We start from the raw sequence: 14,195 nt of genomic DNA, 5'->3' as shown, positions 1-14,195 counted from the left end.
CCAGAGCCTGTGGCTATGAAGGGAAGGAGCACTCATCAGACTACCAAGTAAGTTCTCAGGAGTATGGAGGGCCCACCCCCTCTCAAGGGCAATGGGGAGATGAATATGAGATGCTCAGCGCGCTAAGGCAGAACAGCCAACGTATTAACAGTTTGGCTACAAGCAGCAAAATCAAAGCAAGAGCAGCTGGAGAGCTCATTCAGCCCAAGACTTCTTGCAACCTTACGGCCATTTCCCAACTGAAGACAGTGGGGAAGGAAAAGCTGCCAAGAATGTTGATTAGTAGCCTGTCAAAATCTGTGCACCCATCAGCTGGAAAAAGTTGATTGGTGATCAACTGTAATTGCATTATACAAATGGTGCAGAATGTTTATAATCCAAAAAATACTGTGCAATGAAACATAACATGAAGCCAGACTCTGGTCTCTGGTTTCATCTGTTTGGGAGGTTAAATCATTATTCTTTGAGAAGGGGGTAAACATTAAATAATGCTAATTGTTCTGAAGAGGCAAGTAGAGAAAATATATGAGGGACAAACTCTCAAATAAATCTAAATAAAAAATGGTTACCCAGTCTGAATGAGCATGAGAAAGGCCATCCTCTCACCTGGCATGGACACCTGTTTTTGCTCAGGTTACTCCCTCCACTTCTTCCACCTGGACTCCACCCCTGGAACACCAGCTTAGGCTCTGTCTCTACCCTAACACCTTCCCTGAGTACAAAATTTAGCATTTTATTTTTCTTCAAGTGTTTAGTACACATTGTGCTCCCCCTTGTAGACTAAGGCTCCTTAGGATTAAAGCCCATGCATACTCTTTGTTCCCACACATTGTCTGACAGGGCTTGGTATGCCTTTGATGAACAACATTTGTTGTCTGACTTCTGGTCACGGGTTGAACAGGAAATGGTCAGAAATCTGCTTGCTGGGCTCAAATAACCTTAGAATAATTTGAAAAGAAAGAGAAATATCCAGGTATATTCTTTTTAAGAAAAAAACTTTATTTTACAGTTTTATAAAGCAGCTTTACATTAAGCACAAACAATCCATTTACTTTGTATAGAAACAAAATACCTTTCCATCTGCAAAAAATCAAGTTTTGCTGTATATAAAACTAACATGTGCACATTGTGCTTAAACTGCAAAGTCTGTACAGCTTTACAAAGGACTACCCTTCAGAAGGGCATCCTGTAAACACTTTATTGCATATTTAACATATGGTATATAACCCACATGTACAATGGAAGAGAAACAAGAAAAGCAACCACAAGGAGGATGAAAATAGCAGCTTTCAGTGAGAGTCTGCACTGAGAAAGGAGAAGGAGCCACGTCTGGAGAGTTGTGCTTGTGTCATTTTTGCATTTGCTTCTGTGCGCCGGATGGTTCTTGGATGAAGCCTTTATGTACAATAACTCCTAAAAGGTCAAACTTGACCTTCATCCAGAAACTTTTGGCTGGTTTTACAACTGAAGTAGCAATAGATTTAACATCAAAGTGAACTCAAGATAAGTGGAAAAACAAAAACAAACCTAACACCTATAATCTTAAAGCAAAGAAAAATTTAAAGAAACAAAACAATAAAATTTAAAAATACCCTCCCCATTCTCTCTAAGCTCAGAATAAGTAAACATTTTACATAATTTAAAACCCTAGAAAATTCTGTAGTTGTTTAGAGGCAAAAATGCAATGGATAGTCTAGGGCAGTGTTCCTCCCTGTATGCTCCCAGCTCACCTGCATCAGAATCACTTGAATGCTCATTACAAATGCAGACTATCATACTTCACAGGCAGATTTACTTACTCTGGGATCTGCATTTCAATAAGCTCCCAAGTGGTGCTGAGGCATTTTAAAGTTTGAGAACCACTGGTCTGTACTGACAATGCTGCTATAGGTTCAACTCATCCTCTTAGAAATTCTGGGATCACAAGACAAATCGAGTTGCTGTTGCAATGTGAAGGCAGTGTAAAACCAACAGCAAAGAAATCACAACGCTATTTCTAGATCAAAAAGTCTTTCCTTCATTAGTGGAAAAGGACAGCCACATTGTTAAGGCACGATATTTGTCACAGAAGCAGTACCATACTGTTATCATCGAGTCTCATAATCTGAAGACCAGTATGCAAACAAAGCAGACGTTATGAACCATTCTAAATAACAAATATGGGAAAGTAAAAAAGGTTCCCAGATTGGAGAAAGTTTATTTTGAACATCGGCACTGGGAATAAAAATTAGGGGAGACCAGATATTCTTGCTGAGACATCTAACATATGTGAAATGCAAAGGTCAAAAGCTAGGGGTAAGCCTAATAACTCAAAAGTGTTTTTATTGTGAGCAAAATTAAGAAGAGTGTGATCACATCAATTGGGAGTTCAAGCTTACTTTTCTATGGCCAGTTTAATGTCTTCAGTGCAGATCTGTATCTTCTTTGCTTCTGCCCCCTTTGATGCTAACATATATATGTTTTCCAGTTTCTAAGTAGTGCTTGGTAGTTTGAATTCAATTAAAATATAGTGTGTAAGCAGGTAACCTACCTGGCTCCTAAATGTGTACTTGATATAGGTCACAGATAAATGCATTGTGTTTGTCAGACTCCGTCCCCTGAAAGTGTAGGGTATCATATTTTCAAACTGTATAAGATATAGTATTGATTTAGAATACTGTCACAGCAAAATCAACAACCCTCGGTTTTATTTAATGCCTGAAGCCCTATAGCAGACACTGCCCATTGTATGGGGGCTCTGAAATCTATTTATGTGTGGTATAGGGGGATATGTGTACCTAAATAAAGATCTGATTACATATAAATGCAGTAACATCCCTTCTATCTAATAGCTGGAATAATTTAAAATTAAATTTTAAAAAAAACCCAATGATGCACAGACTCACTAGTTTGGGAAGCTGATGATCAAGAATGATCTTGGTAGGAAAAAAAAAAACTTTGCTATGATTCTTGTATATAGTATTTGATCTAATATTTTTATTTAAAGGGGGAAAAATCCTAAAAAAGTAAAACATGGTGGTGGCCTTAAAGCTACTAGCTCCTTTCCAAATTTAGATTTGTAATAAGTTTCCAAAATAATGTCCCAAAAATATCTTTCTCAAAATATACAAAACTCCAAGGTATAGTCTGAAATAAAATACAAAATTCTAGATAGTGACAAAAAGACACTGTCACAATGGGGGTTGGGGAGGGATATACTGATTATCAAACTTTTACTGATTGTAGATAAAGTTTCAAAACAGAAACATTTTTGTAATTTCTTGTGCAGTCAACAAGTTTCATTTTAGTTGTGCTTACATTATATAACTGTGAAGCCTGAACACTGATTGTGTTTTTAATTTACACATTTCAAGAAAACCATAATTAAATATTCACCATATACAACAAATTGAACAAATGCAACAAATACTCATTTGCTCCCAAGAAATTAATCTATAGAAAGGAAACATCTTTTTAAAAAGTTGAACACAGTCTGCTATCCAGGCTACAAGTACATATTTACTGTATTACAGCACATTATTTTTTTTAAAGTCTGCTTTCAACATAAATATAAATAATCACATTTTAAAAGAGCTCCATACTAAGTTTTCAGGTAAGTGCTAGACAGTTGGCCAGTAGCATCTACTTACCATTATCTTTCTCACATAGAGTGACTAGACTATCTGCAAAACTGTATAGGGTGATGGGCAAGGCAAAGTGAAGCATCTTTGTTCAGCCCATTGATTAAACATTGTGTTCTAAATGCCACCTACATTTCTAAATACACAACCCATGGAATGCAATTATTTTAGAAGGCTGGTTTTAAGGATCACTTATCACTTTGATAGAATCCACAAAAACCTAGTACATAACCTTTTAAAATGTGCCTATGCTCTCCTGAGACAGAGCTTGTAGTTTCTGTGTACAGCAGAGGCTGAAGTATAATTTTGGTTGTGAGCTCTAGTTGTGCTTTGCCCTGCTGCCTTTAAGGTAGCTTTTCCACCTCTTGACAAATTCTTTGAAGATTGGGGACTCATCAATGGTACTGAGTAGCTGCAACTGATTGATGTGGGTGGTATGATAGTCCCAGCGAGCCAGGTTAGGAGCAATGCCAAGCATGAAGTGACGGAGGTCATAGATGGTTCCTGAGCCAGTGTCATACAAGGGCAGCATGGCTTTAAGAGATTCCATGCCACGCTCATACAAGGACCTTGCTTCTTTTCCGAGTTTTTCCCCTGCAGTTTCTTTTAAGTCATACAGCCCAATTAAAGAATACATAAAGCCATTTAAAACAAAAGAGCTAGGTGTGGTTGGATATTCTTCATACCAGTCATGTTTATTCATAAACACAGCTTTAACTCCATGCTGCTCAGATAGAAACTTATAAGGGGCTGTTGCCCTTAAAGCTGAATTGAGGAATATATGGTCTTTTGTTAACAGATAGGCCCTGACTAATGTAGAAATGGCTTGCCCTTGGGCCATGGCAGAATACCAACCTGGCTCTAAAGACTTGAACCCTTCCCCTAACTTACGGGTCACCATAATTGGCCAGCCACCTTTCTCATCCTGATTCCTTACTAGCCAATCACTAGCAGCAAAAAATGCAGCCATGTGGGCTGTGGTAGAGATGGTAATGTTGTCGAGGAATCCCTTACCTTTTGCAATTAACCTAACCACCTTCTTGGGCATTATTTTGGTTGGCTTGACAGCTTTTGTGTTTGAAAGACCCACTCCTTTCCTGAGGTCAGTGACCAGGTCCCTGGTAACTGTGCTCCATGAAGTTCTGGGCCCAATGCCATAGTATATATCTCTTTCTTTAAAAGCAATTAGCTGAGCATTTGAGACATAATGTATAGTGAAGAGCTGATTCTTTTCTGTGGTCTCTAGAACCACGGACACACTTCCATTTGTCAAGAACTTGAGGTCGAATGAAATAATAAAATCTTTTGTGTTTCCCAGTTGCAAGGATACACCTTCACTGGTTTCTGCAGGGGAGAATATACCAACAGACTGGTTAGAATAAAAGCACTTTTGTATTTGAAAACGAATTGCAATTCATCCTTGAAAACCCTGACCACACAAAATTAACACTTAAATATTTTTAGTATCAGATCATTTGTAATTGTATTTTTTACTAAATTAACCAAAAACAAATGACAGAATTGGTGAGTTCATGATGGCTTGTGAGCATCAGGACAAAGCTCTTCCCTTTTGCCCTGTCTAGTTTCTAGTAGAAACTAGATTTGATTGAGAGCAAATGGCTAAGGTATTGTTGATCAAAACTGCCTTTCCTAAATCTAGTACTAGCTGATCAGTAATCAGGGTATACTATTCTAGTATATCCATTCTGCAAACAGAAAAAAAAAAAAAAAAAGCCAAAAGCTGGCTCAGCACATAATATTGCAAGAAAGAGGCTAGAAAAAATGGTTTTACATGAATTTTAAATTATTTAACATTTAATATGTACTTACTATGTTCTAAGGGCTTTACGCCTACTTACCCATTTAATCCCCTGAACAATTACAAGGGTAGGTGCTATTACGATTCCTACTTTATGGATGAGGAACTGAGACCCAAGGAAGTAACTTGCCCAAGGTACAAGACTTGAACCCAGGTTGCCTGGTCTCGCTTCACAACACATTATTAATTTGATTTTGAAAATGATAGATTTGCTTTCACATACTTGCTAGAAGTGCTAATAAAATTTCTGGAAATTAAGCAATGGGCTCATGTATACAACAAAAAGTGAGAGAATGGTGGAGTAGGCAGGCTTTGGAGTTTAAAAACCTCAGATTTGAATTTTTGTTCAACCACTAGCTTTGAGAAGTCTGGCAAGATGCACCTCTTTGAGCCTCAGTTTCTTCACATGTTAAATAGAGATAATATTACTTTGCAGGGTAATTGTGAGGATTTTAAAAAAGACAATGGAGTGGAATATAGTAATAAATGATGGTTATTATTCCGAAGCCACTGGCTTCAGAGGCTAAAAAAGTAGTTAAAGCTGTTTTATCTGACAAATTATTAAAGAGGAAATTTCTCTTGAATATTTATAGTATTAATGATGGCTGATTCCCAGAAAGATGACTTTTTGAATACTGCTCATCTAGATCTACCAAGAAACTGAGCATATTAAAATAGCAGCAGCAAGAATAAGAACAACAAAAATATACGTAGTACAAATTTAAAAATATTAAAGGGAAATCTTAATATCTTGATTTTTTCACAGCTTAAATGTCCAAAACGCATTCACATGTATTATCTCATGTGATACTTAATCTTCTGAAGCTGGTAGGGCAGGAATTATTATGTTACATCTCCATTTTAGAGGTGAAGATATGTAGGCTTTGCAAGGTTAAATGGTTTGCCCAATGCCAAAAGCTAATTAGTGGTAGAGCAGGGACCAGAATCCACGTTTCCCGGACTCAGGTTCAGACTGTGAAAAAGACAAATGATATTGGAAATGGTATTCTTATGAGAATATTCAATAGAAAGGTTCTCTTAGACACAGCCATAGAAGCAGATCTCTGCTTTGCAGAATCCTTGAAAAAATCTTTAGTGTGTCACCAGGAGCAAAGATCAGAAATGTGAACTGGGCCAGGCACAACTGGTCACACTCAGCAGTTTGGGAGGCCAAGGCAGGAGGACTGCTTGAAGCGAGGAGCTGGAGACCAGTCTGGGCAAGAAAGCGAGACCCTAACTCTACAAAAAATACAATACAATAGCCAAGTGCAGTGGCATGTGTTGTCCTAGGTACTTGGGAGGCTAAGGTGGGAGGATTGCTTGAGCCCAGGAGTTTGAGGCTGAAGTGAGCTATGATCACACCACTCTTGTTCTGGGTGACAGAATGAGACTCTGTCTCTTAAAAAAAAAAAAGAAAGGGAAAAAGAAATGTGAAACTGATGATAGTGTATACTTGGAGGGTGTCACTATGTTATCATTTAACTCTTGCAACACTGGACTCTAGCAGTATGGTTATATTTGTCCAAGGCTCTTAATTACTTCATTGGATGGAACAGACAATTCTGAAAGTTGTATCAAGAATGAGAACATCCTCATAGACTTATGCATCAAACAATGCTCTGAGTAACTTAATAGAAAAACTGATTTCAGAAGTAAACTTCTAATACAGTAAAAAATCCATTTTATCTGGCAAAATGTCAACATGTACTCTCTCTCTTAACTAGTATTTTTCTGCATCTATAGTAAAATGGGATCTGAAGTTCAGGACAACATCCCTGAAACATTGCAGGATTCTGAATTGACTTATGAACCACTCAAGATTAAATTATATTCAGTGGAGCACACTATCTTGAGTGCTACTTATTTTTTCATTCTCATCAGACGGGATTATTAACTATGACATCTATTCTGGCCAAACTGGATAACAATGACCCATCTTTAGAAGTCCAAGTGTGAGGAAGCTGGAAAAGTACCTATTTCCTCCCAGAATTTCGGAAGCTGGAAGAGTACCCATTTCCTCCCAGAATTTCAATTTTATTTACACAAATTTAATGAAATGACATGGTTTAATCAGTCTCCTTATGTCTTCATATGACAAACCAGTCCAAAGAACTCAGTAATGAACGATGTCAAGGGATGTAACCTTTTAAAAAGCCAATGTATTAATTTCCCTAAGACCTTAACACCAGCAGAGGGGGTTACTGAGTCATCTAGGAGAAGTGACAGAAGTCACAATCCTCAATTTAAATTAACCAAAATCTTACAAATCTTTTAATTCTCATTTTATAGACATACAGAGGAGGTTAAATAACCTCCCGGCATCATTCAGGAGGATCTGAATGGGAGCAAATGGGATGGTGGCAACCAGTTTGGCCATGTGCCAGGTAAGGTTCTGAGCTCTACTGGAAGTACTAGACTATCTGAAGATTCCTCCTTCAAATCTAATAGAAAGTTTTGTTTTTTTTATTGTTTGAAACCCATGACCCATCCTCTCCTGACCAGTTATTCCCAGGAGTTATTATAACTGTTTATTTTTGGCATATGTGACACATATATATGCACTTTAGGCAATAAAGGATGATCAACATTTAAGAATACTTTTGACATTGGTCTTAGCAATCAATGATTGTTTAGATTTGACATCAAATGTACAAGCAAAAGGGGCACAGACAAACAAGTGGGACTACATCAAACTAAAAAGCTTTTGCACAGCAAGGGAAACAATCAACAAAATGAAAAGCAACCTATAGAATAGGAGAGAATATGTACATATTCTGATAAGAATATCTGATAAGAATATCTGATAACATATCTGATAAGAGGTTAATATCCAAAATCTATCAGGAACTTATACAAATAGCAAAAAAAATCTGATTAAAAAATAAGCAAATGATCTGAATAGACACTTAACATCCAAAATCCATCAGGAACTTACACACATAGCAAAAAAAAATCTGATTAAAAAATAAGCAAATGATCTGAATAGACACTTTTTCAAAGAAGATATATGAGTGGCCAAAAGGTATATAAAAAGGTGCTCAACATCATTAATCACTAGGGAAATAAATGCAAAGCAAAACCACAATGATGTATCATTACCTTACACCTGTTGGGATGACTATCATAAAAAAGGGAAGAGATAAGAAGTACTGGTGAGGATATGGAGAAAGGGGAACCCTTGTGCACTTTGGCTGGGAATGTAAATTGGCACAGTCATTAGGAAACAGTATGGAGGTTCCTCAAAAAATTAAAAATAGAACTACCATATGATCCAGCAATCCTACTTCCTGGTATACAACCCAAGGAAATGAAATCAATGATCTCAAAAAGATACCTGCACTCCCATGTTCTTTGCAGCACTATTCACAATAGCCAAGGCACAGGAACAACCTAAGTGTCTAGTATAGATAAAGAAAATATGGTGTATATATATGTGTGTGTGTGTGTGTGTGCGTGTGTATACATACACACATACATATAGAATAGAATATTAGCCATAACAAAGAAGGAAATCCTGCCATTTGTGACAACATAGACTAACCTTGAAGGCATTATGCTACGTGTGACAAGTCAGAGAAAGATACTGTATGATCTCACTTATATGTAGACCCCCAAACAACTGAACTCACAGAAACAGAATGGTGGTTGTCAGGCTGGGGGGTGGGAAAAATGGGGAGATACTGATCAAAGGGTACAAACTTCAGATATAAGATGAATAAGTTCTAGGGGTCTGATGTACAGCACGGTGACTACAGCTTATAATACTGTATTGTATGCCTGAAATGTGCTAAAATATCTCTTAAATGTTCTCACCACCACCACCACCATACTACGAAAGGAAACTATGAGGTGATGGATGTGTTAACCAATTTAATTATGGCAATCATTTCACAACATATATGTATATCAAAGCATCACATTGTATACGTTTGCCAGTTATACCTCAATAAAGCTGGGAAAAAAAGAAGAGCCTTTAAATCAATGCTTCACATCCAACAAAAACTGTTATCAATCCATTCATTTAATCAACAGATTTACTGTGTAGCAGGAGAAGAGGCCCTACTCAGAATCTTGAGAAACACCAAGAGAAAGAAGAATCAGGCAGAAGAAGAGAAGCTCCCAAGAAGTATGAGCAAGAATGGCTACAGAAATAGGAGAAAGTGAGGTCGTGGAAATCAAATGAAAAGAGTGCTTGGGGAAAGGGAAAGCTAATTTAATTTAATAGAGTAGGACAGGCCTAAAGTTTCAATTCATTCAATTTTAAAATTAGAAAAAGGAATAAAACACTATCCAACAAATAAAACAACAAAAATATGCTGCAGAACCGTATTATATGACTCTTTACTCATATTTGATTTTATCCCCTTTCAGAAAAAAAATTCAAGGCCAAGAAATAAAAATAAAAAAAAAAAAAGGCCAACAGCATTCAGTTTGTGGTCCTCCAGGGTCTCACCTCACTTGGGCCTATGCTTTTATGTACAAATTCCAATTTCCTCTTAATGGTGATTCTCTGAATTTATCTCCCATGAGGTCTATATCCTCTAAAAAGCCTCATTTCTCATACCTATGCTTCAATAAAATAGTCTCACCTCTTTGATTCCCTTCTGCTCTGTTCTGAGCAATAACTCCCATGTAACTCCAACTCACCTTCTCTCATACTCTTTTTTTTTTTTTTTTTTTTGAGACGGAGTCTCGCTCTGTCGCCCAGGCTGGAGTGCAACTGGAGATGCAGCAACCTTAGTTCAAAAATCCGAAAACTGAAATGCTCCCAAATCCAAAACTTTCTGAGTGCTAACATGATGCCACAAGTGGAAAATTCCACATCTTCCCTCATGATGGGTCGCATATATTATTAAAAATATTATAAGAAGTTACCCTCGGGCTATGTGTATAGCATATGAAATATAAAAGAATTTTGTGTTTAGACTTGAGTCCCATCTGCAGGATATTTATGTATATGTAAATATTCCAAAATGTGAAACATTTCTAGTCCCAAGCATTTCAGATAAGGGATACTCAACCTGTACACGCACACAGAGAATTCCATTCCCAACTAGCACGCTTCCACCAACAGGGAGTTCCAACTTAGAACAGCTGTGTCCCACTCTCAGAGTGGCTGTTAAGACACAGAGTTCTTTCCTCTATATGCTTAAAACCATCTTAGGAAGTAGTTTTATCTCCAGCTACTGGCTACAGAATGAGGGGCTAAGGTGAGGATCCCTCACTTAAGATGTGGGGACCTATCTTTTGTATTACTCAGAGCACCCAAAAGTACACAATGAAATCTGTTGCTCTAAATAGGACAGAGTTCAAAAGACTGTCCTAGAAAACCTTCCAAACACTCAAGGAGATCAAGGTGAGGGCTGCTGATTCCACCCTAATCCAGACAACCATTATTAACTAGTGCAAAAATAAGTTTCTTGAGTGCACCCAAAAGTTCTTTTGCATAGTCTAATCATTTCCTGTTGCAATAACCTCTTAGGTATCACAAGCTAAATATTCTTAAACATTTAGTTGTACTTTCTCACTCAGCCAAACTTGTTGTTTACAATAAGCAAAGATGCTCTGTGTACCAGAATATCACAGAATGCCATGGGAGAAAAGGAGTTCTGGTGACAGAATAAAAATTAAAGGTCATCTCTTATTTGCACTGCATTCAGTACTCATAAATTCATTACTTAAGGCTATCTAGAATGAGTAGGATTGTATTGTGGCTTTCGGGGTCTGTAAATCACACCGTCATCAATGAAGAACAAGGAGAGAATACAGAAGAGGTCTTATAACCCTTGCTCTCTTTTTATTTACCAACTGCAAGATTGGTGGGAGGGTGGAACAAGTTCTGTACTTGACAACATTCCCCCATAGAGAATTAAACCTGAGGTGCTAACTAAAATTATTTCATTGTCTTCTTAAGTAATGGACTCATTAATTCTCATTGATATTGATTAGTGCAGGAAAATGCATTACATTCTAATTAATGAGACTGTCTTAGTAAAAGGGGAAATGTTACATAAAGTTAATTTGATTTTGTAAATTATTTTATTAATGAAAATGACTTTACATGAAGTTTGAGATAATCTACTACATTAACAAAATCCAATATGGGAAACAGGCCTCTTTGGTAATGCTACATTATCCTGAAAAAATTAAAAGCTATTGGCAAAAAATAGGCAAAGGAAAGGATGGCTGTCTCCTTAAACCATTCTATTTACTGCAAAAGTTTAAAAATTAAACTATACTGTACTGAAATATTAAATGGAGGAACTTCATTCCTATCCGATATAGACCCCTGGAGGCAGGTACACATTATGCAGTAACCTGGACCTTACCATTCAATCTATGGCTTGGCTCTTTACATAGTAAATATTCCTTTTATAACCTTGACTTTTTAGCTGTATCTTTTTTAGAGATTTCATTGGGGTGACACCATTTGTTACTTTATATATCTAATATAAAGGGTCTGCTTATGTGTTTTTTTAAACCATATTAAAATTTTAAGGGAATATCAGGGTCCCATAAATCAACATAAAATTAGCAGGCACATATAATACATAACTTACCTGGTGCAATAAACTGTTTGACATTGGTGAATCTAGACTTATCAGCCACATTAGCCATAAAGCAGCCCTTTGGCACAGTCCAGTCATTAGGCTTGTTGTTTTTGTCTCTGTCTTCTGCTGTTTCATATACCTCTACGTGAGGAGGTTTCTCAGTTAGATTCTTGCTGTAATGACTTAACCCATACTGTGCAATCTGGATTGGATAGAAATAGCCTTGAGGTCCCCATTGTGTAGATAATGGCACACCTATAAAATAGAGAAACAAAATGACTAATCATATCCAGACATTTACAAGCCTACTCCTAATACCATTCCTCACTGATTTACTGCTGGGGAATCTTACAGGGTTATCAGGAAGTTGTCGGCTTCCTTATAATACTGCTCTCATAATGACCAGATCTAGTACACCAAATTAACCAGATGTGAAAAACAAAAATTAAGTATTCTTTCACTCTCATTATTTGTTAACAAATAGTACAACGCTATAAATTACCTTTTAAGGACTGGCTTTTTATGTGTGTTATTTTTGCTCATGGCTACAGATGTCATGTTTCATAATCCTGTTTCATACATTCAAATTCTGCACAATTTAGATGCATATTGTTAATGTCACCACAGTTCTATTTTCTATATTAATCCTGAAATTTTCTTAAACATTTATACTTAACAATCAAGTTACTACATACTCATCTTTCCCTCCAATGTCAAAGTGTGGTCTACTAATTAGGTATGTCATCTGATGGTTAATGTATTTGCTTAAAAGGCCAGTTGTGGCCAGGCACGGTGGCTCATGCCTGTAATCCTAGCACTTTGGGAGGCCAAGGTCGGTGGATTGCCTGAGCTCAGGAGTTTGAGACCAGCCTGGGCAACACGGTGAAACCCTGTCTCTACTAACATACAAAAAGTTAGCTGGGGGTGCTGGCAGGTGCTTGTAATCCCAGCTATTTGGGAGGCTGAGACAGGAGAATCGCTTGAACCCAGGAGGCGGGGGTTGCAGTGAGCCGAGATGGCGCCACTGCCCTCCAGCCTGGATGATGGAGCAAGACTCTGACTCAACAACAACAATAAAAAAGCCAGTTGTGACTTGGCAATTTAAAATATAAACACAGCTTGAAATTCTTTTTCATATCTTTCCTGTTAAAATGTAATTCTTAAGAATAAGAACTGTTTTTTAAAACATGAATTTAGTTTGTATATTTTACCACAGATTCTTGAAATAATTCATTAATGGATTACCTTTTGTAAAGTTCTAAGTACAACTTTTAAATGTTTGGTATTAGTGTTTATCTTAGTAATTTACTACTTAGGAGCTACAAATCCTACATTTACATAATGTTGTATTGCTGAATCATGTATGTATTGAGAGACAAACTACTATCTGTAGTTCTAAAATTAATAAGAATCTGATGAGCACAGCAGAGACTGGGAATCTACAAAATTTTATGTGTTTTGTTGTAGATTCAAAACAATGTTTAAGGAATTAGGTAGGCTACAGATAAGCTTTTTAACATTTGTACCTTTCCTCCAAAAGGGGTATCCCCTCTGTAATTCAAATAGAATTATCATCAATTAATAAAAGGTGGTTTATACAACCTCATTAAACATCAGTGGTGACTACAATAATGTGCAACTGGTGTAAGAACTGAGACTGATCAATGAAACCAAGTAGCAGTCCAGAAACACATTCTAGTACTCCTAAGAATTTAGTATAATGACGAATATTCCACCAGACTCAGTGGGAAAAGAGATGATTCAATACATATTGGGGAAAAACATTTAAAATTAGGCTGTGACCTTGTACCATTTGCCAAAATATAAATCAATTTAGCAGGACTAAAAAAGTTAAATGTAAAAAAATGAAACCATAAAACTATCAGAGAAACTAAAAGTGAAAAGCTGATCATAATGTGGTGTGGCAAGTGCCTTTCTAAGCATAAAAAGAAGAGGTACAAAGATCCAAAAAACCCCGTCCTAAGTTTAATAAATGGAACTAAAAACTTCTACAACCAACAAATCATATGTAAAATGAAAAGACAACCAAAATGAAGAAATATCTTTAACAAATGTGAGTACTGCTACCCTTACTACGTAAGTTCACACAAATACATTTTTAAAAAACTCCACTTATCACATTCGAAAAAGGGGTAAAGAAAATGAAAATACTGCAAAAAGCATAAGAAAAAGATACCTGATCTC

At 36.7% G+C, this 14,195-nt stretch overlaps 1 protein-coding gene across 8 annotated transcripts in view; it reads right to left on the bottom strand.

Moving 5' to 3' along the window:
* Nucleotides 1-978: 978 nt before the first annotated feature.
* GLCE (glucuronic acid epimerase) overlaps nt 979-14,195 on the bottom strand; it is a 126,884-nt gene continuing 113,667 nt past the window's right edge. For all 8 annotated transcript variants that reach the window (XM_030814657.1, XM_030814659.1, XM_030814656.1 and 5 more), the window contains 2 exons: nt 12,000-12,245; nt 979-4,964 (listed from right to left, as the gene is read on the bottom strand). In XM_030814657.1, coding sequence (XP_030670517.1) covers nt 3,940-4,964; nt 12,000-12,245 — 1,271 coding nt within the window. In that variant the 3' untranslated portion in view covers nt 979-3,939. The remainder of the gene's footprint in view (nt 4,965-11,999; nt 12,246-14,195) is intronic.

The sequence above is a fragment of the Nomascus leucogenys genome, chromosome 6 (genome assembly GCF_006542625.1).
Source record: "Nomascus leucogenys isolate Asia chromosome 6, Asia_NLE_v1, whole genome shotgun sequence".
Classification (NCBI taxonomy): Eukaryota; Metazoa; Chordata; class Mammalia; order Primates; family Hylobatidae; genus Nomascus; species Nomascus leucogenys.
The sequence above is the reverse complement of the archived record's forward strand: the minus strand, read 5'-3'. Positions and strand labels throughout refer to the sequence as shown.